The sequence below is a fragment of the Bombina bombina genome, chromosome 4 (assembly GCF_027579735.1).
Source record: "Bombina bombina isolate aBomBom1 chromosome 4, aBomBom1.pri, whole genome shotgun sequence".
Lineage (NCBI taxonomy): Eukaryota > Metazoa > Chordata > Amphibia > Anura > Bombinatoridae > Bombina > Bombina bombina.
In genome coordinates, this window is record NC_069502.1 from 1,090,504,140 (window position 1) to 1,090,528,537 (window position 24,398).

General features: G+C 38.5%; 1 protein-coding gene across 1 annotated transcript in view; it reads left to right on the forward strand.

The window, feature by feature from the left end:
- Window positions 1–24,398, forward strand: part of LRPPRC (leucine rich pentatricopeptide repeat containing) — a gene marked incomplete in the record, with an annotated part of 877,407 nt that overhangs the window by 227,296 nt on the left and 625,713 nt on the right. Inside the window, 2 exon segments of the mRNA XM_053712282.1 lie at window positions 12,229–12,256; window positions 15,563–15,620. Coding sequence (XP_053568257.1) covers window positions 12,229–12,256; window positions 15,563–15,620 — 86 coding nt within the window.

Genomic DNA, 24,398 nt, shown 5'->3' on the forward strand with positions numbered 1-24,398 from the left:
CACATGAAGGTGCGGCCCTCATTCCAGCCCAGCTGGTAGGGGGCAGATTACGATTTTTCAAACAAATTTGGATCAATTCAATTCACAATCTTTGGATTCAAAACATTGTTTCAGAAGGGTACAGAATTGGCTTCAAGATAAGGCCTCCTGCAAAGAGATGTTTTCTTTCCTGTGTCCCAGTAAATCCAGCAAAGGCTCAAGCATTTCTGAAATGTGTCTCAGATCTAGAGTTGGCTGGAGTAATTATGCCAGTTCCAGTTCTGGAACAGGGGCTGGCGTTTTATTCAAATCTCTTCATTGTACCAAAGAAGGAGAATTCCTTCAGACCAGTTCTGGATCTAAAAATATTGAATCGTTATGTAAGAATACCAACATTCAAAATGGTAACTATAAGGACTATTCTGCCTTTTGTTCAGCAAGGGCATTATATGTCCACAATAGATTTACAGGATGCATATCTGCATATTCCGATTCATCCAGATCACTATCAGTTTCTGAGATTCTCTTTCCTAGACAAGCATTACCATTTTGTGGCTCTGCCGTTTGGCCTAGCAACAGCTCCAAGGATTTTTATAAAGGTTCTCGGTGCCCTTCTGTCTGTAATCAGAGAACTGGGTATTGTGGTATTTCCTTATTTGGACGATATCTTGGTACTTGCTCAGTCTTCACATTTAGCAGAATCTCATACGAATCGACTTGTGTTGTTTCTTCAAGATCATGGTTGGAGGATCAATTTACCGAAAAGTTCATTGATTCCTCAAACAAGGGTTACCTTTTAAGGTTTCCAGATAGATTCAGTGTCCATGACTCTGTCTTTGACAGACAAGAGACGTCTAAAATTGATCTCAGCTTGTCGAAACCTTCAATCAAAATCATTCCCTTCGGTAGCCTTATGCATGGAAATTCTAGGTCTTATGACTGCTGCATCGGATGCGATCCCCTTTGCTCGTTTTCACATGCGACCTCTTCAGCTCTGTATGCTGAACCAGTGGTGCAGGGATTACACAAAGATATCTCAATTAATATCTTTAAAACCGATTGTACGACACTCTCTGACGTGGTGGACAGATCACCATTGTTTAGTTCAGGGGGCTTCTTTTGTTCTTCCGACCTGGACTGTAATTTCAACAGATGCAAGTCTGACAGGTTGGGGAGCTGTTTGGGGGTCTCTGACAATGTCACAACTGTGGCATACATCAATCATCAAGGAGGGAGTCACAGTCCTCTGGCTATGAAAGAAGTATCTCGAATACTGGTATGGGCGGAATCCAGCTCCTGTCTAGTTTCTGCGGTTCATATCCCAGGTATAGACAATTGGGAAGCGGATTATCTCAGTCGCCAAACGTTACATCCGGGCGAATGGTCTCTTCACCCAGAGGTATTTCTTCAGATCGTTCAAATGTGGGGACTTCCAGAAATAGATCTGATGGCTTCTCATCTAAACAAGAAACTTCCGAGGTATCTGTCCAGATCCAGGGATCCTCAAGCGGAAGCAGTGGATGCATTGTCACTTCCTTGGAAGTATCATCCTGCCTATATCTTTCCGCCTCTAGTTCTTCTTCCAAGAGTAATCTCCAAGATTCTGAAGGAATGCTCGTTTGTTCTGCTGGTGGCTCCAGCATGGCGTCACAGGTTTTGGTATGCGGATCTTGTCCGGATGGCCTCTTGCCAACCGTGGACTCTTCCGTTAAGACTAGACCTTCTGTCGCAAGGTCCTTTTTTCCATCAGGATCTCAAATCCTTAAATTTAAAGGTATGGAGATTGAACGCTTGATTCTTAGTCAAAGAGGTTTCTCTGACTCTGTGATTAATACTATGTTACAGGCTCGTAAATCTGTATCTAGGGAGATATATTATAGAGTCTGGAAGACTTACATTTCTTGGTGTCTTTCTCATCACTTTTCCTGGCATTCTTTTAGAATTCCGAGAATTTTACAGTTTCTTCAGGATGGTTTGGATAAAGGTTTGTCTGCAAGTTCCTTGAAAGGACAAATCTCTGCTCTTTCTGTTCTTTTTCATAGAAAGATTGCTAATCTTCCTGATATTCATTGTTTTGTACAAGCTTTGGTTCGTATAAAACCTGTCATTAAGTCAATTTCTCCTCCTTGGAGTTTGAATTTGGTTCTGGGGGCTCTTCAAGCTCCTCCGTTTGAACCTATGCATTCATTAGACATTAAATTACTTTCTTGGAAAGTTTTGTTTCTTTTGGCCATCTCTTCTGCTAGAAGAGTTTCTGAATTATCTGCTCTTTCTTGTGAGTCTCCTTTTCTGATTTTTCATCAGGATAAGGCAGTGTTGCGAACTTCTTTTCAATTTTTACCTAAGGTTGTGAATTCTAACAACATTAGTAGAGAAATTGTGGTTCCTTCATTATGTCCTAATCCTAAGAATTCTAAGGAGAGATCATTCCATTCTTTGGATGTAGTTAGAGCTTTGAAATATTATGTTGAAGCTACTAAGAATTTCCGAAAGACTTCTAGTCTATTTGTTATCTTTTCCGGTTCTAGGAAAGGTCAGAAGGCCTCTGCCATTTCTTTAGCATCTTGGTTGAAATCTTTAATTCATCATGCTTATGTTGAGTCGGGTAAAACTCTGCCTCAAAGGATTACAGCTCATTCTACTAGGTCAGTTTCTACTTCCTGGGCATTTAGGAATGAAGCTTCGGTTGATCAGATTTGCAAAGCAGCAACTTGGTCTTCTTTGCATACTTTTACTAAATTTTACCATTTTGATGTATTTTCTTCTTCTGAAGCAGTTTTTGGTAGAAAAGTACTTCAGGCAGCTGTTTCAGTTTGATTCTTCTGCTTATAATTTCAGTTTTTTTCATTATAAGATTTAAACTTTATTTTGGGTGTGGATTATTTTCAGCGGAGTTGGCTGTCTTTATTTTATCCCTCCCTCTCTAGTGACTCTTGCGTGGAAGATCCACATCTTGGGTAATCATCCCATACGTCACTAGCTCATGGACTCTTGCTAATTACATGAAAGAAAACATAATTTATGTAAGAACTTACCTGATAAATTCATTTCTTTCATATTAGCAAGAGTCCATGAGGCCCACCCTTTTTTTGTGGTGGTTTTGATTTTTTTGTATAAAGCACAATTATTCCAATTCCTTATTTTTTATGCTTTCGCACTTTTTTTCTTATCACCCCACTTCTTGGCTATACGTTAAACTGATTTGTGGGTGTGGTGAGGGGTGTATTTATAGGCATTTTGAGGTTTGGGAAACTTTGCCCCTCCTGGTAGGAATGTATATCCCATACGTCACTAGCTCATGGACTCTTGCTAATATGAAAGAAATGAATTTATCAGGTAAGTTCTTACATAAATGATGTTATCTAACCACTGTGCTAAAAACAATCTGTCATATCCAAATGCTGCCATGCAATCATTTTGACACAGCTTCTGATTGGCTGGAAGCAATGTGTAGCAATTTTATATAAGCAACCTGTAGAGGGAGCTTTAGTGTCCAGTAGCTTCATCCACTCTATGATAAACTAATCTCGCCAATAATCACTATTTAATAAGACGACTATACATCAACTCAATCTATCTTTGTATAAGAGACATACAAACAGTGTGCACTAGCAGTTGTAATTGGAAGCAGAGCTGTAGGTGTTCCCTGTATCAGCTAAAACCCCATCTACAAGTTGCTTGTATAACCTTTGCTACAGAAACTGCTGACATATAGCGCTCAGAAAGGAGCCAAGTTTAAATCGAGACACTTTTTTTTTTTTTTTTTAATTTTTTTTTTTTATGGCTGATACCATAGGACTGTATTAGTTTTTGTCCTGTAGCTAAGAAAACACTGTTAGCTGTTTTTAGTTGAAATTTCCAGTACTTTCTAGGATAGGAAAACCCATGTTTTCTTAACTGACTTTTTGCCAAGGATTTCTTGACTCTTAATTTTGTGTGTCACGATTTCTCAAGCACTATATAAATGGCTACTGTGGCTGCACAACTGACCCTCACAATTTAACTGACAAAACAGCTTCTACACTGGTCTAACATCTGACTTTAGTGCTAGTCTATTTAAAAAAAAAAATAGCCAGTCTTTTAAAACAAATTAAGATCCCTTTTACTGCAATTACTTATCAATAGCTAAACGCCACCCACCATATTGCTTTTTGGAGGAGCCAATCCAGGCTTAAAGGGACACTGAACCCAATTTTTTTTCTTTCGTGATTCAGACAGAGCATGCAATTTTAAGCAATTTTCTAATTTACTCCTATTATCAAATTTTCTTCATTCTCTTGGTATCTTTATTTGAAATGCAAGAATGTAAGTTTAGATGCCGGCCCATTTTTGGTGAACAACCTGGGTTGTCCTTGCTGATTGGTGGATAAATTAATCCACCAATAAAAAAGTGCTTTCCAGAGTTCTGAATAAAAAAAAGCTTAGATGCCTTCTTTTCAAATAAAGTTAGCAAGAGAATGAAGAAAAAATGATAATAGGAGTAAATTAGAAAGTTGCTTAAAATTGCATGCTCTATCTGAATCATGATAGAAAAAAATGTGTGTACAGTGTCCCTTTAAGTCTGCAGACAGCAAGGCTAGTCTTGGCTATAATGTTAATATAGAGTGCATTGTTTAGCGGTTATCTCATAAAGCCAATTAGGGACACACATGTAGCAGAGTTGACCTTGAGAAGCAAGCAGGGTGGAATTTAAATTCTTAAAGGGACATTAAACACTAAATACATGCTAGATAGAATGATGCATTCAAAGAAAAGGTTAGTCCATGACTAACATGTAGATGTATTTTTTAAAGTGTCATTAGTTGTTTAAAAAGTGATAATATAAGAGATAAGTTTTAGTGTCTATAAAACACTGGGAGCTGCTATGTTATAACTTGTGTTACCTTCTCTGCTGTGGCCAATTAGGGTCAGTTATAAATAGGTCACTAGAGTGTGCAGCCAATGGTTGTGCGGGATTTAACAGTGTTCTGCACTTCCATTTCTAACAGGAACTGAAAAGCTCACAATTTCAGAATGGAATTACAGGCAAAGAGGACAAAATAAATAATGAAAGTATATTGCAGAGTTGTTTTATTATATACAGTTTATCATTTTATATTACCATCTCAAAGTGTTTAATGTCCCTTTAAGCTTCATTACATTTCAGAGCTACATTAAATGAAAAGGTGCAAAATAAATGGAGTATATTGCAAAGTTGTTGTTTTTTTTTTTTTTAATTATGCATTACTAAACATTTTACATACACATCTCAAGGCGTTTACTGCCCCTTTAAACCAAATTAATTTGCTTATAAACTATTTGTATCTGACCCTTACTATCACTTTAATGCTGCTCCAGTGTCGTTATGCTTTGACAGTTGTTTTTTTTCCTGAAAGTCACCTATACCTAGGGTGACCATATTGCCGCTTTAAAAAGGGACACATGGGGGTGGCGGAGCCAATCACAGAGGCAGACGGACGTGTTTTTACAGAGCTCTAGGCCCTTAGATATTGTTTTATACTTTAAATCACATTTAGGGGGTCTGAGCCTTTATTATAACGTACTAGATAAACAACTTATCCCTATTTTCGCCTAAAAGTATGAGATAAATCTTCCGGAGCGCGCACTGCTGGAAAAATTTTCATCCGCTCTCTAGGTTCAGCCTCGTGGAGCCACCAGAGAATACCGGCACTTAAATCATATTAACATGGAAGCCCTAGACTTATGGGAGCATCAAACCCAGCAGCTCTTAGAGAAGCATTACAGAAGCCTGAAAGAAGACCTCTTTTCGTTACTATCGGCTTTCATGCCACAGCTGGAATCCTCAGCCGCATGCACAGACCCCATACAATGGGGCAAGGATCACGCTACAATCCCATCCGAGATTCCGGGTAATGTGTTAACTCCCTCTATTGACCTGGCAGAGACCACGAGAGGTAGCAACTTGAGACACACACCGGGCCCTGGTATTAGTCTCCCTACACCGGCTAAACCAGAAACTGTGGCAATACCCTGTCCTCACACACAGCGTATTCAAGCCGAGAAATCTATGGCGGCAGCAGCTCCCTACAACACCAAACCTCGGCCCTCAGTGAACATCCCAGCTATTGGGCCTTACTTGTCAGGGGCAACTCAATTCATCTCAATATCTAGAGGCACAACTTGCGATACGAGTTCTGACAACTTTAGAGTAGGAACTTTAACCCATTCAAGTATGGTGCAAAGCTTCGCTAAAGACGGGTCTTCTAGGAGTCTGCAGCTCACTACTCATGACATCGCAACAACCATCGCAGGTAACATCAGGCCGAGATCTGTTCGGAGTTGGGGGAGAGAGACCATCGACAAACTGCCAGCGGTAATAACACTCCCAGAGAGATATGGTATGCAGGTAACCCCAAATCTCATGATTGCAACAAGTCTGGACGCTCCCCACTGGTATTCCTCCCCAGCAACCGGTGTCGGTTAAGGCAGCAGAGTTCTCTGCAGTTAAGGAGTAATAATAATTTAATACTCCGGAGACTCTCCTTCACTGAACTCACAATTTTCTGACTCTCATTTAATCCTCAGTGCCTCGTGGACTTCTAATGTTGAGGCTGTTCAATATGCATATGATCAACTCATTTATTAGTTGCCTGTTTTCCTAACTTGTAGCACTCCTGTAGCTTGTAAGTAGAAATGAGACATTTACTTCATGCATATTTTTGCATCCCACAGGTTAAAGCGGGCTAACGCTCTAGCACATTTGATAATGTCTGCCTTATACCCCCCTCCTATAGAGACCTCCTTGTAATTTTAGGTTTGTCCTATCTACGCACCACTGTTTGTGTATTGAGTACTCATGTGGTCCCTAGTAGAGCCCTGAGTATTAAAGCTGTCCCCTCACTCCTATATATGTGTTACTATTGGTTAGACCATAATGATGTGTTTTAGCTAGCTCATTATTATATACAATTAATGTACTTGATATTTTGGGTTCCCATAATGGTTTATAGGGTCATGTTATACCTATTAGAAGTGTACAACCTTATTGTGATGTGGGTCTATCTGGGGTATCAATATTTGTTAAGTAGTTTCTAAATGTTAATTGGTTAGATGACAGAGCCTTATATTTTTTTATTTCAAAAGCCCTGCACTGTTAATATCTAGATTGGATATATGCATCATATAATTATTATTGAGAGCCGGTGTATTTTACCCTATTGGGAGCTTTATTTGCCTCTAGAGACACTACTACTTTCCCTGTCCTAATTCAGCAGCTAGATAGGACATACTTATCCCTACCTAATATTTTCACCAAGCATAGAATACTCAACTATGCCCTAAATTTTCTTTAATATTAGAATATATAACTTCTCCTAATAGCACCAACTGATATGTCCAACATAATTCCCCTGTTAGAGAACTCCCATCTATACGCCCATAAATCCTGCGTTCTTTTATATCGTATAGCTCCCATTTAAGTTATCTCTTAACTACCCCTCAGACATCTGAACGGCTCTTGTCTGTTGAAGCTTCTCCCTCTCCCTATACTCCATACTCACTTTTAAAGCTTACAAGAGGCTCCTCATCGGACTATTAGTAACTTTATATTGTATATCTAACCTACATGTTCTATACTACCCATTATTGTACCATAAGCCTGTGATGCCCCAAAAAAAAAAAAAAACTTGGCCCCCCGCTAAGAAAGCATCTTAATATTACATGTCTCATAGCTTTTATTCTACTAGTTCACAGCTGTACACTTTCTAAATGTGACCTAATCTCACTTGTATATTTTATATCTGTATTCCTAATGGAGACTGCCTGCTGTTTCTAGTCAACCACTATGAAGCCTTAAAAAAGTGCTGCTAATCTGATGGCCATAGGTTCTTTACCAGTGAGCTACATCTAACTTACCTTCCTATGCTATTGTCCCACACTAAGATAGACAAAGTGGCTCTCTAGTATGCTCCCCTCTCAAGCTCTTTAGATACCCAACAGACCTGCAATATCTAAACTGTGTCATTAACTTTTTATAAGCTTAGAAATTATACTTGAACCCTAGTTATGATTACTATGTCTATATTTAGCCAACCATTATCTCAGAGGTCTATTATTGCCCGACCATGAGCTAATTATACCATTGTTTCAATAGTTACCCTCTCTGAAAGCTTGCATTATCAAAACAATATAAAGAACTTCTCTTGGGCTATAGCGGCATATAATGAGTAAGCTTGGTTAACCATGAGATATGGGCTCATTCATGTGCTTAGGTCTTAAAATTAATATATTTGTAACGGTTACATGAAAGCTACCCGATATATGAAAATCTCAATAAGCAGGGAGGCTATGTTACTTTACATTCGTAGCAGGTAAGCACAGGATCTCAAGCAGAGACAATGACTAATAACTACCCCAGAGGCATACTTTTACTTTTTAGGTCTGCCATGCTGAGTCGGACAAGCCCAAGATATGAGGTAAAGTAGCACACTCAAAGGTCTCAGATGTAAATTTTGATCCCATAGCCTGAGGTTGCTCCTAAACATGTGGTTTATCCCTCATATAGTTCTCTATTTTAGCACTCATAGTCCTATAATAGGCCCATACTGCAGCCCTGTCAAGGTCGGCTCCGCCTCCCCCCCGCTTTTTCCTCCTCCCCCCCCCCCCCCACAATTCGAGTGGCTCTTGCCCACTGTAATCCCTCTTCTTTCCTGTTCTCTACGGCCTACCTGAGGTCACTCTAAATGCTAACTCCCCACATCACTGCAGAAACTCCCATTCTATTTATGTTAGTGGTGTGGAGACCAGACTACAATTATTAAAATATAAAATGAAGTTTCATCCTAGTTCGCCCAAGCTTATATCTGACACCTTTCTAGACACAACATAGATTTATACTTGTTAAGGCTGACCTTTTCGTATTATTATTGTCATGATTATCTCTGTGAACCCTAAAACTTGCGATTCAACTTTATAACTAGAACAGCTATTCCTCTATGAGCCACATGGATAATAAGCATGTCACAATATTGGGTGTTGTACTCTAATGTTAATTTTATGAAAGGGCAAAGGTTGTATTCTGTATTCTTATTGCTTTGTGAAACTTCAATAAAAATTTTAAATAAAAAAAAAAAAAAAAAAAAAAGGGACACATGAAAAATACATATGTCATGGCTGTTAAAAGAATTGTTTTGTATAATAAGCCTGACATGTATTTTTCAAGCAAATTAATTTGGTATAAGAAGGCAGTAAACACCTTAATATGTGTATGTCAAATGTTTAGTAATGCATAATTAAAAAAAAAAAAACTTTGCAATAAACCGACTAATTATCGAATACTACAAGCTACGGCATGATTAAATTAACCTAATTTATTTTTGCCTTGCAAATTCATTTTTCAGTGCCCCTTTAAGGCTCCGGTAGATATTTTTATCTTTACATGTTTTCTTAGTGCTTTAATAGACTAAATGGATAATTACTATGAGCTCTCTTTTCAGAAACAATACCTTGAAATACTATTGTCATATATAGCTTGAATACTGTGAAATGTCTGTCAGGCATTGGAATGTCATTGAGTGATGTTTGATGTCAGAATACATGGCATCTTCACACATGACAGAAACCCATTTTTAGTTTGATAGCAAATTTCAATGCCATATGTTGTATCTGCTGTATGTTATATCTTAATTTACCTGAGACATAAAAACTAATTAATGAAATGTTTGAGTATAAAAATGCCAATTATTTGTTCACCATAGTAGTTCAGCATTGCTTAAGAATGTATAATGAAGTATATTTAACATTTTTGAAAACGGCTCACTTACTACAATTTACTTTTTGAGAATGAGCATATGATTATTATCCTTGTCAAATTAAAAACCAGTCTAACACATACACAATGTGGATCATTGAGGAATTTCTACTGCAGACTGTAGATTACAAACCAGTGACCACCTTGGTAAAATGTTAGCCAATATTTTTCATATAGCCAATTTTTCAATGTTTATTGCACAATTTTTCATTAAATACATTTTGTTAAATTATGCAATTAATTTGTGCTTTGGATAGCAGAAAATGATATAATATTACACTGCCCCCACCCAGTTACCTTATAATCCCACCCGGCTGGCAAAATTTTCTGTGGATGTCATTGCAAGCTGATCCACCCTGCGCTTACTATTAATTTCCTTCTACTAGTATAAAAACAGACCTATGACCATAAATAACTAGTCTAAAAATGTAAACACACACAGATACATCTTAACTGTATATTGATATCTACATATAAGGTGCCGAGTAGCGTTTCATACAGTTAAACCAGCATTTAAAAGCACATTTGGTGTAAAAATTGTACTTTGTCCAGTGCTCCCTAGACGAGACAAAAAGCAAAATCTGTTAAATTGGTTTTCAAAATGCTGCAACCTGCTTTAAACTAGCTATTTGATTTGCAGGTTGCAAGATTTGCTTTTTGGTCTCCTATAAAATATGAGGATGTTTTTGATGTTACTTTTCTGAAGAAATATGACAATAGAACTTTTTAAATATTAAACCAATAAAGCAGTATCAGTATCACTATAGGTACAAATGCTCAAATCTGCTAATACTATACAGACAGCAATTCATATGAATATGCTTTTTAAATTCTATCAAGTTAACTGTCAAATATTTGTTTTGTTTAGATGACTTTTTTCATGTTTATTCACTATTGTGAATTTAGTTGTAATTGTCAAAAGATGAGATTTTAATAAAGCCCCCCTAAAGCTTTAGAGTAACTGTGAAATCCTCAGTAATAATATTAATAATTATTATTTCTTTTAAACTAGGTCCTCCTTTTTGGGCACAGTTAAAATGTGTGAATAAAACGCTTGTTATTGCTCACATAAGGAAACGAGTTGAATTACTCTTGCAAGAGAAATAAAGGATAAAAAAGCTAAAGAACATACACAATACATTTCTAAAATGCTTCAAGTATGCAGTTTTTAAAACGTGACAATGATTATGTAAATAAAATAAGAGCTAAAGATGCACAACCGAAACTTCTAGATACCATCAGAGTAACTGCAATCAAAATTACACTTCCATGATTCAGATAGACCTTGCATTTTAAAACATCTTTCCAATTTAATTCTATTGTGCTATATGTAGGCAGCTTCAGGGGCAACAATGCACTGCTATAAGCTCACTGAGTACATCTGTTGAGCCAATCCACAGAGGCATATATATGCAGCCACCAATCAGCAGATAGCTTCTAGTAGTGCATTGCTGTACCTGTGCCTACCTAGGTATGCTCTTTAGAAAAGAATGACAAGATACCAAAGCAAGTTTGATAATATAAGTAAATCGGAAAGTTTTTTTAAACTGAATGCTCTATCTGAATCATTAAAGTTTAAATGTTGACTTTGCTGTCCCTTTAATGTAAATGAAAGTATGAAAATAGAACTGTTACTTGATGAAACAAAGTGTGGGCATCAGCTTCACTTAAAGGGACACTGAACCCAAATTTTTTCTTTTGTGATTCAGATAGAGCATGCAATTTTAGCAACTTTCTAATTTTCTCCTATTATCAATTTTTCTTCGTTCTCTTGCTATCTTTATTTGAGAGAGAATGCATTTAAGCTTTTTTTGGGTTCAAAACTCTGGTGGATAAATTCATCCACCAATAAAAAAGTGCTGTCCAATCAGCAAGAACAAACCAAAAATGGGCCGGCATCTAAACTTACATTCTTGCATTTCAAATAAAGATACCAAGAGAATGAAGAAAATTTATAATAGGAGTAAATTAAGAAAGTTGCTTAAAATTTCATGCTCTATCTGAATCATGAAAAGAAAAAATTTGGGTTCAGTGTCCCTTTAAACAAACACATTTTTAAGCTGACCCAAAATCATCTTACTGCAAATGATAAATGTTGAGTAAAAAGGTTTGATAAACTTTCTTTATCTGGAATATTGGAGTATTTTTTTTATTATTTATTTGGCCCCAAACCTATGCCCTAGTAGATTGACAATACAGTGTAAAATTACTGACAAATTCTACTTCAGAATGAAATATTTGGGATCCATTGAAACAAAGCCTAGTTCTAAATAAATAAGGCACTTATAAGGCATCGCTTGAAGACGATGTTAAAGAATTTTGTGGATAACAGCACTTTGTTCCCTTGTTACAGTTCTATATGTAGTCACTTAGTATAAAGATGCCATGAAGCAAAATATGTCACTTTTATACTTTGAAATGTTAATTGTGCAACTAAATCTGTTCGTATTTCTAATGTTATCCTTTGCTGCCACCTCCAGGTCAAATGATGTGGAACTCATGGCCAAGGTAAGTGTGTTTTTTTTTGTTTTGTTCCTCCTATATGGAGATTTACTGTGTGTTCCTTTGGCACATTACATAGATCCTTTTTTACAACAATATTTCTGGGGGGTTTTTAAGCAAACTTAAAATTTAAAAATGTTTTGCATTTAAATAAGCTATAGTTGTTTGTTATAACATGAGAAGCCTGCATTTGGATCCGCTCTTTAATCTTACAGTTCTGTATATGATGAACGTTCCAGGGTGTAGCTGTTTGCCACTTTTACTATATTGCCTTTACGCATTACTCAATTTTGTTGCATTTAAAAATGCATTATATTTTTTTGAAAATGGGTACTACTGTGCAGGGGAAAAACAAACTCTTTTCTTGTTTGTATTTTTATTTAAGGCTTTAAAGATACATTTAACACTAATTAATCAAATGCTAGATAGAATTAACATTAGTCTGAGAATAACATGATGTATTTTTTAAAGTTTTATTAGCTGTTTATATATTGACAAAACAAGTGTTAAGTTTTAGTGTATAAAACCAATGGGAGCTGCCATAATATAACTTAGGTTCATTCTCTGCTGCAGCTAATAAGGGACAGTTATAAATAGGTCACTAGAGTGTGTGCAATATAACATTGTTCTGCTCTTCCATTGTTAACAGGAACTGAAAAGCTCACAATTTCATATGGGAATTACAGGAAAAGGGGCCAAAATAAATAATGAAAATATATTGCAGAGTTTTTAAATATATATATCATACAGATTCACACATACAGTAGTCTAACATTCTTATGCTATATCCATATAATATAAAAACATATGTTTTCTAAAATCCTAAAAGCTCAAAAACCTTTATCCCAAAATACTAAGTGGCAAAAAATCTACAACAGTCTTTTTGAAATCGTTGTTCAATGAACCGTTATCTCGAGGATTAGGCTTTGTCTGGAGGTGTCTCATTCAGGGAGTTACAATTGTTGCCAAAGAATTATTGTCAAAAAATTAGATAGCGTATTACTTGTTCCGGTCTCTAAATTGGTAATAAGCCTTTTTACCGTGATTCAATATACAGTTATCTCAAGTAGTACCCTTGTATGAAAAGTGTCACTTTCAGGGGGATACAGTTATTACCAAAAAATAATAAGATAGTGTCTTGTTTATTCCGGTATCTGTGTTGGTAATAAGCCTTTTTATTGTAAAATCCCAATCTCTCTTTGCTACAGGGGTTATCACCTGACAGTCCGTGAATATACACTACGGAGCTTGAGGTTCTCTTACCTCTCTCTTCAACTTTCAGGGGTATGAGCTCCCACTTGTAATTTTGTTCTTACCCGCTCCTCATAGCGGCTCCGTTTGGCCGTACTTCTCCGGGTCGACCACGCTGTTGTCTGCGCGTCTGACGTCACGGGGCTTCCGATAAGCTTGTGTTACTTGCGCAAGTAATTTATTCACTGTTTCTTTTCCAGCCGTCATCGAGCCAGGCTTCCTCTGCACTTCGGTACTATGTACACAGAGTCAGGGCTCCTTCTCACCAATTTTCCTCTTAGATCTGGCAATCCGGCTCAACTTTAATAATAGGTTTTATCAGGTCTGTGACCGTATACTTTTTCTCATCCTCCTAGTACAGTTCGTTCTATGCGTTTCACCCCCCAAAATTCTGCTCCCCCCTCGATGGGTTTTAGGCCTTTTTTCCACTTAATATTTTTTAGGGTCATTGTGTATGTTTTTTGTTTTGTTGGTTTTTTTTAATAACAATTAAAAAGAAAATGGGCTAGCAAAACACATGCATACAGGTGGGTTGAATTGCATGCATCTCATACCATTTTCTCCCTGAGAGAAGGAAGAGAAAAGAAGGGGAGTGGAAAAAAGGAGGGAAAGGAAAGCAGGATGGGAGGGAGAGACAAAAGAGAAAAGTGGTGAGGGAAAGAAAGGAGTGAAAGAAGGGAGCAAGGGAGGGAGTTTAGAGAAGGGAGGGAGGGAAGGATGGGAGTGAGGGAGAAAGCGAAAGAAGGGAGAGAGGGAGGGAAAAAAGAATACACTTTGAAACAATCACTGCCCATTACATGCAATAACATACAGTAGTTACCATTATTCAAGTAATTAAACTTTTAAGTGTCTGTTTCCTATATACTCCGTGGGTTCATGAATCCAGAGAAAGCTATTAGTAGCTAACATACATTAGCGCTGAGAGTTTATGATTAGACATCACAAGCTGATCTAAAAAGTGCACAGACGCATCCAGTCTGTTACCTGCTAAGACCTGCAATAAGCACTGCGCTGGCAGACCCACCACAGATAAGGGGAGGCAATATATTGGCACAATGTCTTCTCCTCCAGCCTCACCTTGGAAGCATATCCCCGGTCAAGTTTCTCACCAAGAAAGCTTCCACTGCAAAAATGCTTGCGGCTCTAAATGAAGCAACGGTTTAAAGGAGCACTGCCTGTAAAGAGCGACCTTAATCATCGCACGTGCCTGGTCTTCTCTGTAAAAGCCTGCACTTTATAGCTCACTGTACTGTATGCTGCTTTTAGAGAGATGATAGGACAGATGTGCTGCCCATCCCAAATCTGCTGCCCTAGGCACCGGCCTTGTTGGCCTAGGCCATAATACGCCCCTGGGCATGCTCTATCAGAGGCATAAATATTTAATTTTGACTTCCATTTTCCTTTTTCAATTTTTTTTTCCTTCCTTTAATTTATCTTCAGCAAATCAGATGTTCATACCTCTTATCCCTTAGACTTCATTGCAGATCTTGCTTTCGCTTCTCCATTTAAGTTATGTGATCGGTCATGTGTGAGCAGTAGCACCTCTAGATCTATCTCACTATTTGCATTAAATGTTCTGCTTAGCGGCAAGAGTACGACTTCTGATTTGCTGTACCTAATGTCTTGTCAAAATAAAATTAAAAAAAAACAACCTTACCAGGTTGGACACAGTAAGCATAGTGGGGTGTTAAAATCTTGTCTGCAAACTTTTTTACTGTATCTCTCTTTTTTTTAAAAAAAAACAAAACAACTAACATTCTTTGAAGGAAAATGTATAGTTTACTGTCCCTTTTAACTCTCTTCAGGTAAGTCGTGTGTGAAATTGTATCTGTCTACAATGGAAATGCTAGAGTTAAACCAATCTCCGGAATATTGTTTTACTTTTATTTTACTTTTTTTCTTCAATCTGTTTATTTTCTTCTGAAGTAAATTACTATGATGTGACATGGAATAATGTGCCAGTAGAGAGTTGCTTTATTATTTTTCAGAATTCAATTTCAGACACCATTTGTCCCTGTATGCTTCTCTTGGCTGTAATGTACGATTATTCTGTCTTAACAGATAACAGAGCTCTTGTACAAGGATGGTCGCTACTGCCAAGCATCTTCAGGACCAACTGGTAGCGTTTCAATTTCTATGATTGTAACTTACCCATAAATCCGCTCTTATGTGTAATACTGTGGACTTGAGGGATTACAGCAGTAAACAATGATTGCTTCTTTATGAGAGCCGAATGGAAAAACACATTGGGTTTCCTGATTGAGGTCAATTTAGACTGTATTTTAATTTAGATTTTATTTTAATTTAGATTTTCACTTTATTATACAGTTTTATACCAACTCTTTTTCTTAAGTTTTGTGTGTAGAATTAAAAAGGAATGTATGTGATTTGTTTATATGTATATATACGGGGGGGCTGTGTGTGTATGTATCTATGTATATGTAGATATATAGATATATTAGATAGATAGAGCCACACAGTATTTATTTCATGTTAAAGTGTTTGCCTAAATAATTAATTTAAATAAATCCTTTCCAAATATGGTAGTTGCCTCTGACTGGTGCCATAAATGCAAACTTTACTAAAAAAATTTAATTAGGCAGTGATGTAACCTAGGGTTTATCTAAATTGTATGTGTCTATATAAATTACAGTACCAGCCAGGTGGCATTATGAGGTAGTCAGTGGGCCAGTGTAATAATTTGTCTATTATAACTTTTTTTTTTGTATTTTTATAAATGTTACTTATGACATCCATATCAAATTAATTGCATAATTTAATTTCAGTTGATTTAATAATAAATAGTGCAACCAACATTGAATAAATTGAATGTTTGCTAATTTTATCTTAAAGGGACAGTGACCACCTTGTAAGACATTTATGTTGCGTTGCTATAGAATATCAGCCAAATTTGAATGTTTTTAAAACAAATTAAAATCCTTTTTACTGCAATTATTTTTCATTAGCCAAACTCCACACACTATTTGCCTTATTTGGAGGAGCCAATCTGGGCTTTAGTCAACAGATAACAAGGCTCGTCATTGTCATAAAGTTAGCATAAAGTACATTATTTTGCAGCTGTTATATGATACATCCAATTAAATACATATGTGTAGCAGGGCTAGCCTTGAGAACTCAGTAGGGTTCATTTTAAGCTGTGAGAATTAGACGTTGCTCAATTTTCTGAACTAAATTACCTAAAATTGGGGCAAATGAAAATATTTTTTAAAGTTTATTGCACTATGCATTACTAAACATTTTATATACAAATTAAAAGGTGTTTACTGCTCCTTTAATATTGGCTTTAACTTTAGCCAGGTAGTCAGTAAAATTGGATGGATGTTGTGCCCATTATATGGCTCCTGGAGAGAACACTGATTATTATTTATTTTGTTTAATTATATTCACACGTGGATGTTGCAATCCATATTCTGTTACATTTAATATTTATAATATATGGGAATTATGACACTGGGATGATTGAATTTTGAAGCAAAAATATGTATAACTCACGAAATTCAGGTATTGGCTCATTTATTTTGTGTATATAGATATTAATATATGTATACACTGCTTACATTTTCTACTAGTCCTGGATTAGTAAAAAAAAATAAAAAATCTTCAAAATGAAAAGAAAGGTCCTCAGAAACATATGGTGGGCCTAAGGCGAAGACTACCAGAAACCAGCACAAAGTTATATTAATCACAATTATAGAACCCAATGAGCACAGAGTACTAGCAACTGGTCTCAAGCAGAAATCCATATGCATATTTATTCAATCTTAAAAAATAATACATTGCACCAAACTTATGACCGGTCATATTGCTCACAAAAAAACCCTGGTGCATGAGCACTTTGTCAGTTCATGAAATTCCCCTAAAGTATCATCAAAAAGAAATCATACATTTACTGCCAAATAGGGGTAGCTACCCAAATATTGTGTGTTAGCCAAGGATCATAATGATCACTTTAACAAGTAGAAGCGGTTTCTTTCTGTTACAACCCAGCCCAGACCACTTCCCTCATATATTAGACATCCTCGCACACAAGTGCCCAAACCAATCCGTGTAAGTTCAGAGTGGTAAATTAGCTCACTCGACAGATCACCATGTGGTATACAGCAGTTCCTCTATAACTGCAGTCCGCGGTTTCCCAGGCACTATGTCACTTAGCTTTGTTTTGTAGCTACACAGCCTGAGAAGAAGACCTCCGTTGTAGACCACCTTTGTAAGTGACATACTGCCTTTGAGAGTGCGGATGTTCCTGGTTCAGAACGGTATTGCCTTGTATTTTGGTGCTAGACTGACCTTTGTTAGTTCTTATCTGGGAAAAGCATTATTGGGCTAAAAGAAGCTGCTCCCAGGTGGTAAATTTACTTAGAACTGGTGTTCATTCCCAAGAGGGAGTTACTCTTTCTGAACGCTAGTTGTCTGCTCATTGTTCTGATTTATTGTGTTCTTTAATTCTGATTAATATAACCTTGTGCTGGTTATGGTAGTATTTGCCTTAGGCCCTCATTTGTTTCTGGGGACCTTCTTATTTTTCATTTTGATATTTGTGATTTTACTACTTTGTGCATCATTGTCCTGTTACCTACTTGTTGAATACAGGATATATATATATATATATATATATATATATGTATTATATATAGCGATATACATTAGGTATGGGCAAACTAAATGAATGCAGAATGTCAGATTTATTAGTGTAAAAGTACAGCACACCAATATCTGCAAATCCAGATACAGGCATGCCTCATTTCTTCTGTTATGTGTGATCAGTCCACGGGTCATCATTACTTCTGGGATATAACTCCTCCCCAACAGGAAATGCAAGAGGATTCACCCAGCAGAGCTGCATATAGCTCCTCCCCTCTACGTCAGTCCCAGTCATTCTCTTGCACCCAACGACTAGATAGGATGTGTGAGAGGACTATGGTGATTATACTTAGTTTTTATGACTTCAATCAAAAGTTTGTTATTTTAAAATAGCACCGGAGCGTGTTATTACTTCTCTGGCAGAGTTTGAGGAAGAATCTGTCAGAGTTTTTTACTATGATTTTAACCGGAGTAGTTAAGATCATATTGCTGTTCTCGGCCATCTGAGGGAGGTAAAGGCTTCAGATCAGGGGACAGCGGGCAGAGGAATCTGCATTGAGGTATGTAGCAGTTTTTATTTTCTGAATGGAATTGATGAGAAAATCCTGCCATACCGTTAAAATGACATGTATGTATACACTTCAGTATTCTGGGGATGGTATTTCACCGGAACTACTCTGTTAAAGGTCACTAATCCTTTTTAATAACTATTTATCATGTTAAACGTTTTTGCTGGAATGTAGAATCGTTTACATTGCTGAGGTACTGTGTGAATAAATATTTGGGCATTATTTTCCACTTGGCAGTTTTTTGCTTTATTTGTGACAGTTTCGTTTCTCTTCACTGCTGTGTGGGAGAGGGAGGGGCCGTTTTGGCGCTCTTTGCTACGCATCAAAAAATGCCAGTCAGTTACTTTTATTTTTCCTGCATGATCCGGTTCATCTCTGATAGATCTCAGGGGTCTTCAAACTTCTTTGAAGGGAGGTAAATTCTCTCAGCAGAGCTGTGAGAATTCTTATAGTGACTGTGAATAAAAACGTTGCTTTGTATTTTTTATGTCAAATTTAATTATTGTTATTTTACTAATGGGAACAAACCTTTGCTAAAAGTTTTGTTGTTTTAAAGTTTGATGCTATAACTGTTTTTCAGTTCACTATTTCAACTGTCATTTAATCGTTAGTACCTCTTTGAGGCACAGTACGTTTTTTGCTAAAAAAGATTATAACCAAGTTGTAAGTTTTTTGCTAGTGTGTTAAACATGTCTGACTCAGAGGAAGATATCTGTGTCATTTGTTCCAATGCCAAGGTGGAGCCCAATAGAAATTTATGTACTAACTGTATTGATGCTACTTTAAATAAAAGTCAATCTGTACAATGTGAACAAATTTCACCAAACAGCGAGGGGAGAGTTATGCCGACTAACTCGCCTCACGCGGCAGTACCTGCATCTCCCGCCCGGGAGGTGCGTGATATTTTGGCGCCTAGTACATCTGGGCGGCCATTACAGATAACATTACAAGATATGGCTACTGTTATGACTGAAGTTTTGTCTAAATTACCAGAACTAAGAGGCAAGCGTGATCACTCTGGGGTGAGAACAGAGTGCGCTGACAATGCTAGGGCCATGTCTGATACTGCGTCACAGCTCGCAGAGCATGAGGACGGAGAGCTTCATTCTGTGGGTGACGGTTCTGATCCAAACAGATTGGACTCAGATATTTCAAATTTTAAATTTAAATTGGAGAACCTCCGTGTATTACTAGGGGAGGTCTTAGCAGCTCTCAACGATTGTAACACCGTTGCAATACCAGAGAAACTGTGTAGGTTGGATAAATACTTTGCGGTACCGGCGAGTACTGACGTTTTTCCTATACCTAAGAGACTAACTGAAATTGTTACTAAGGAGTGGGATAGACCCGGTGTGCCGTTCTCACCCCCTCCAATATTTAGAAAGATGTTTCCAATAGACGCCACCACTCGGGACTTATGGCAAACGGTCCCCAAGGTGGAGGGAGCAGTTTCTACTTTAGCTAAGCGTACCACTATCCCGGTGGAGGATAGCTGTGCTTTCTCAGATCCAATGGATAAAAAATTAGAGGGTTACCTTAAGAAAATGTTTGTTCAACAAGGTTTTATATTACAACCCCTTGCATGTATCGCGCCGATTACGGCTGCGGCAGCATTTTGGATTGAGTCGCTTGAAGAGAACCTTAGTTCATCTACGCTAGACGACATTACGGACAGGCTTAGAGTCCTTAAACTAGCTAATTCCTTCATTTCGGAGGCCGTAGTACATTTAACCAAACTTACGGCTAAGAACTCAGGATTCGCCATACAGGCACGTAGGGCGCTGTGGCTAAAATCCTGGTCAGCTGATGTTACTTCTAAGTCCAAATTACTTAATATACCTTTCAAGGGGCAGTCTTTATTTGGGCCCGGTTTGAAAGAGATTATCGCTGACATTACAGGAGGTAAGGGCCACGCCCTACCTCAAGACAAAGCCAAAGCTAAGGCTAGACAGTCTAATTTTCGTCCCTTTCGGAACTTTAAAACAGGAGCAGCATCAACCTCCACTGCACCAAAACAGGAAGGAGCTGTTGCTCGTTACAGGCAAGGCTGGAAGCCTAACCAGTCCTGGAACAAGAGCAAGCAGGCCAGGAAACCTGCTGCTGCCCCAAAGACAGCATGAACCGAGAGCCCCCGATCCGGGACCGGATCTAGTGGGGGGCAGACTCTCTCTCTTCGCCCAGGCCTGGGCAAGAGATGTTCAGGATCCCTGGGCTCTAGAGATCATATCGCAGGGATACCTTCTAGACTTCAAATTATCTCCCCCAAGAGGGAGATTTCATCTGTCAAGGTTGTCAACAAACCAGATAAAGAAAGAAGCGTTTCTACGCTGCGTACAAGATCTGTTATTAATGGGAGTGATCCATCCGGTTCCGCGGTCGGAACAAGGACAAGGGTTCTACTCAAACCTGTTTGTGGTTCCCAAAAAAGAGGGAACTTTCAGGCCAATCTTAGATTTAAAGACTCTAAACAAATTCCTAAGAGTTCCATCGTTCAAAATGGAAACTATTCGGACAATCTTACCCATGATCCAAGAGGGTCAGTACATGACCACAGTGGATTTAAAGGATGCTTACCTTCACATACCGATCCACAAAGATCATCACCGGTATCTAAGGTTTGCCTTCTTAGACAGGCACTACCAGTTTGTAGCTCTTCCATTCGGATTGGCTACGGCTCCAAGAATCTTCACAAAGGTTCTGGGTGCCCTTCTAGCGGTACTAAGACCGCGAGGGATTTCGGTAGCTCCGTACCTAGACGACATTCTAATTCAAGCTTCAAGCTTTCAAACTGCCAAGTCTCATACAGAGTTAGTTCTGGCATTTCTAAGGTCGCATGGATGGAAAGTGAACGAAAAGAAGAGTTCTCTCTTTCCTCTCACAAGAGTTCCATTCTTGGGGACTCTTATAGATTCTGTAGAAATGAAGGTTTACCTGACAGAAGACAGGTTAACAAAGCTTCAAAATGCATGCCGCGTCCTTCATTCCATTCAACACCCGTCAGTAGCTCAATGCATGGAGGTGATCGGCTTAATGGTAGCGGCAATGGACATAGTACCTTTTGCACGCCTACACCTCAGACCGCTGCAATTATGCATGCTAAGTCAGTGGAATGGGGATTACTCAGATTTGTCCCCTACTCTGAATCTGAATCAAGAGACCAAAAATTCTCTTCTATGGTGGCTTTATCGGCCACACCTGTCCAGGGGGATGCCATTCAGCAGGCCAGACTGGACAATTGTAACAACAGACGCCAGCCTACTAGGTTGGGGCGCTGTCTGGAATTCTCTGAAGGCTCAGGGACTATGGAATCAGGAGGAGAGTCTCCTTCCAATAAACATTCTGGAATTGAGAGCAGTTCTCAATGCCCTTCTGGCTTGGCCCCAGTTAACAACTCGGGGGTTCATCAGGTTTCAGTCGGACAACATCACGACTGTAGCTTACATCAACCATCAGGGAGGGACAAGAAGCTCCCTAGCAATGATGGAAGTATCAAAGATAATTCGCTGGGCAGAGTCTCACTCTTGCCACCTGTCAGCAATCCACATCCCGGGAGTGGAGAACTGGGAGGCGGATTTCTTGAGTCGCCAGACTTTTCATCCGGGGGAGTGGGAACTTCATCCGGAGGTCTTTGCCCAAATACTTCGACGTTGGGGCAAACCAGAGATAGATCTCATGGCGTCTCGCCAGAACGCCAAACTTCCTCGCTACGGGTCCAGATCCAGGGATCCGGGAGCAGTTCTGATAGATGCTTTGACAGCACCTTGGAACTTCAGGATGGCTTATGTGTTTCCACCCTTCCCGCTGCTTCCTCGATTGATTGCCAAAATCAAACAGGAGAGAGCATCAGTAATTCTAATAGCACCTGCATGGCCACGCAGGACTTGGTATGCAGATCTAGTGGACATGTCATCCTGTCCGCCTTGGTCTCTACCTCTAAGACAGGACCTTCTGATACAGGGTCCATTCAAACATCAAAATCTAACTTCTCTGAAGCTGACTGCTTGGAAATTGAACGCTTGATTTTATCAAAACGTGGTTTTTCTGAGTCGGTTATTGATACCCTAATTCAGGCTAGGAAGCCTGTTACCAGAAGGATTTACCATAAAATATGGCGGAAATACCTATACTGGTGCGAATCCAAAGGTTACTCCTGGAGTAAGGTTAGGATCGCTAGGATACTGTCTTTTCTACAAGAAGGTTTAGAAAAGGGTTTATCAGCTAGTTCATTAAAGGGACAGATTTCAGCTCTGTCCATCTTGTTACACAGACGTCTGTCAGAAAATCCAGACGTCCAGTCCTTTTGTCAGGCTTTAGCTAGGATCAAGCCTGTGTTTAAAGCTGTTGCTCCACCATGGAGTTTAAACTTAGTTCTTAACGTTTTACAGGGTGTTCCGTTTGAACCCCTTCATTCCATTGATATAAAATTGTTATCTTGGAAAGTTCTGTTTTTAATGGCTATTTCCTCGGCTCGAAGAGTCTCTGAGTTATCAGCCTTACATTGTGATTCCCCTTATCTGATTTTTCACTCAGACAAGGTAGTTCTGCGTACTAAACCTGGGTTCTTACCTAAGGTAGTCACTAACAGGAACATCAATCAAGAGATTGTTGTCCCATCCTTGTGTCCAAATCCTTCTTCAAAGAAGGAACGTCTTTTACACAATCTGGATGTAGTTCGTGCCCTCAAGTTCTACTTGCAGGCAACTAAAGATTTTCGCCAAACTTCTTCCTTGTTTGTCGTTTACTCTGGACAGAGGAGAGGTCAAAAAGCTTCTGCTACCTCTCTCTCTTTTTGGCTTCGTAGCATAATACGTTTAGCCTATGAGACTGCTGGACAGCAGCCTCCTGAAAGAATTACAGCTCACTCCACTAGAGCTGTGGCTTCCACTTGGGCCTTTAAGAATGAGGCCTCTGTTGAACAGATTTGCAAGGCTGCAACTTGGTCTTCACTTCATACTTTTTCCAAATTTTACAAATTTGACACTTTTGCTTCTTCGGAGGCTATTTTTGGGAGAAAGGTTCTTCAGGCAGTGGTTCCTTCTGTATAATGAGCCTGCCTTTCCCTCCCGTCATCCGTGTACTTTTGCTTTGGTATTGGTATCCCAGAAGTAATGATGACCCGTGGACTGATCACACATAACAGAAGAAAACATAATTTATGCTTACCTGATAAATTCCTTTCTTCTGTTGTGTGATCAGTCCACGGCCCGCCCTGTTTTAAGGCAGGTAAATATCTTTTAAATTATACTCCAGTCACCACTTCACCCTTGGTTACTCCTTTCTCGTTGATTCTTGGTCGAATGACTGGGACTGACGTAGAGGGGAGGAGCTATATGCAGCTCTGCTGGGTGAATCCTCTTGCATTTCCTGTTGGGGAGGAGTTATATCCCAGAAGTAATGATGACCCGTGGACTGATCACACAACAGAAGAAAGGAATTTATCAGGTAAGCATAAATTATGTTTTTATTGCGCTTCACTTTATTGTGCTTCGCAGATATTGCTCTTTTTACAAATTGAAGGTTTGTGGCAACCCTCTGTTGAGCAAGTCTATTGGCACCGTTTTCCCAACATATGTATACACATTTAAACACATAAATACACATATATACACACACCTATATACACACACCTATATGTACACACCACTAGCAAAAGGATTACGAGTCACTGAAGGTTCAGATGAGTTAACATTTTTTAACAAAGTATTTTTAATTGAAGGTATATTTTT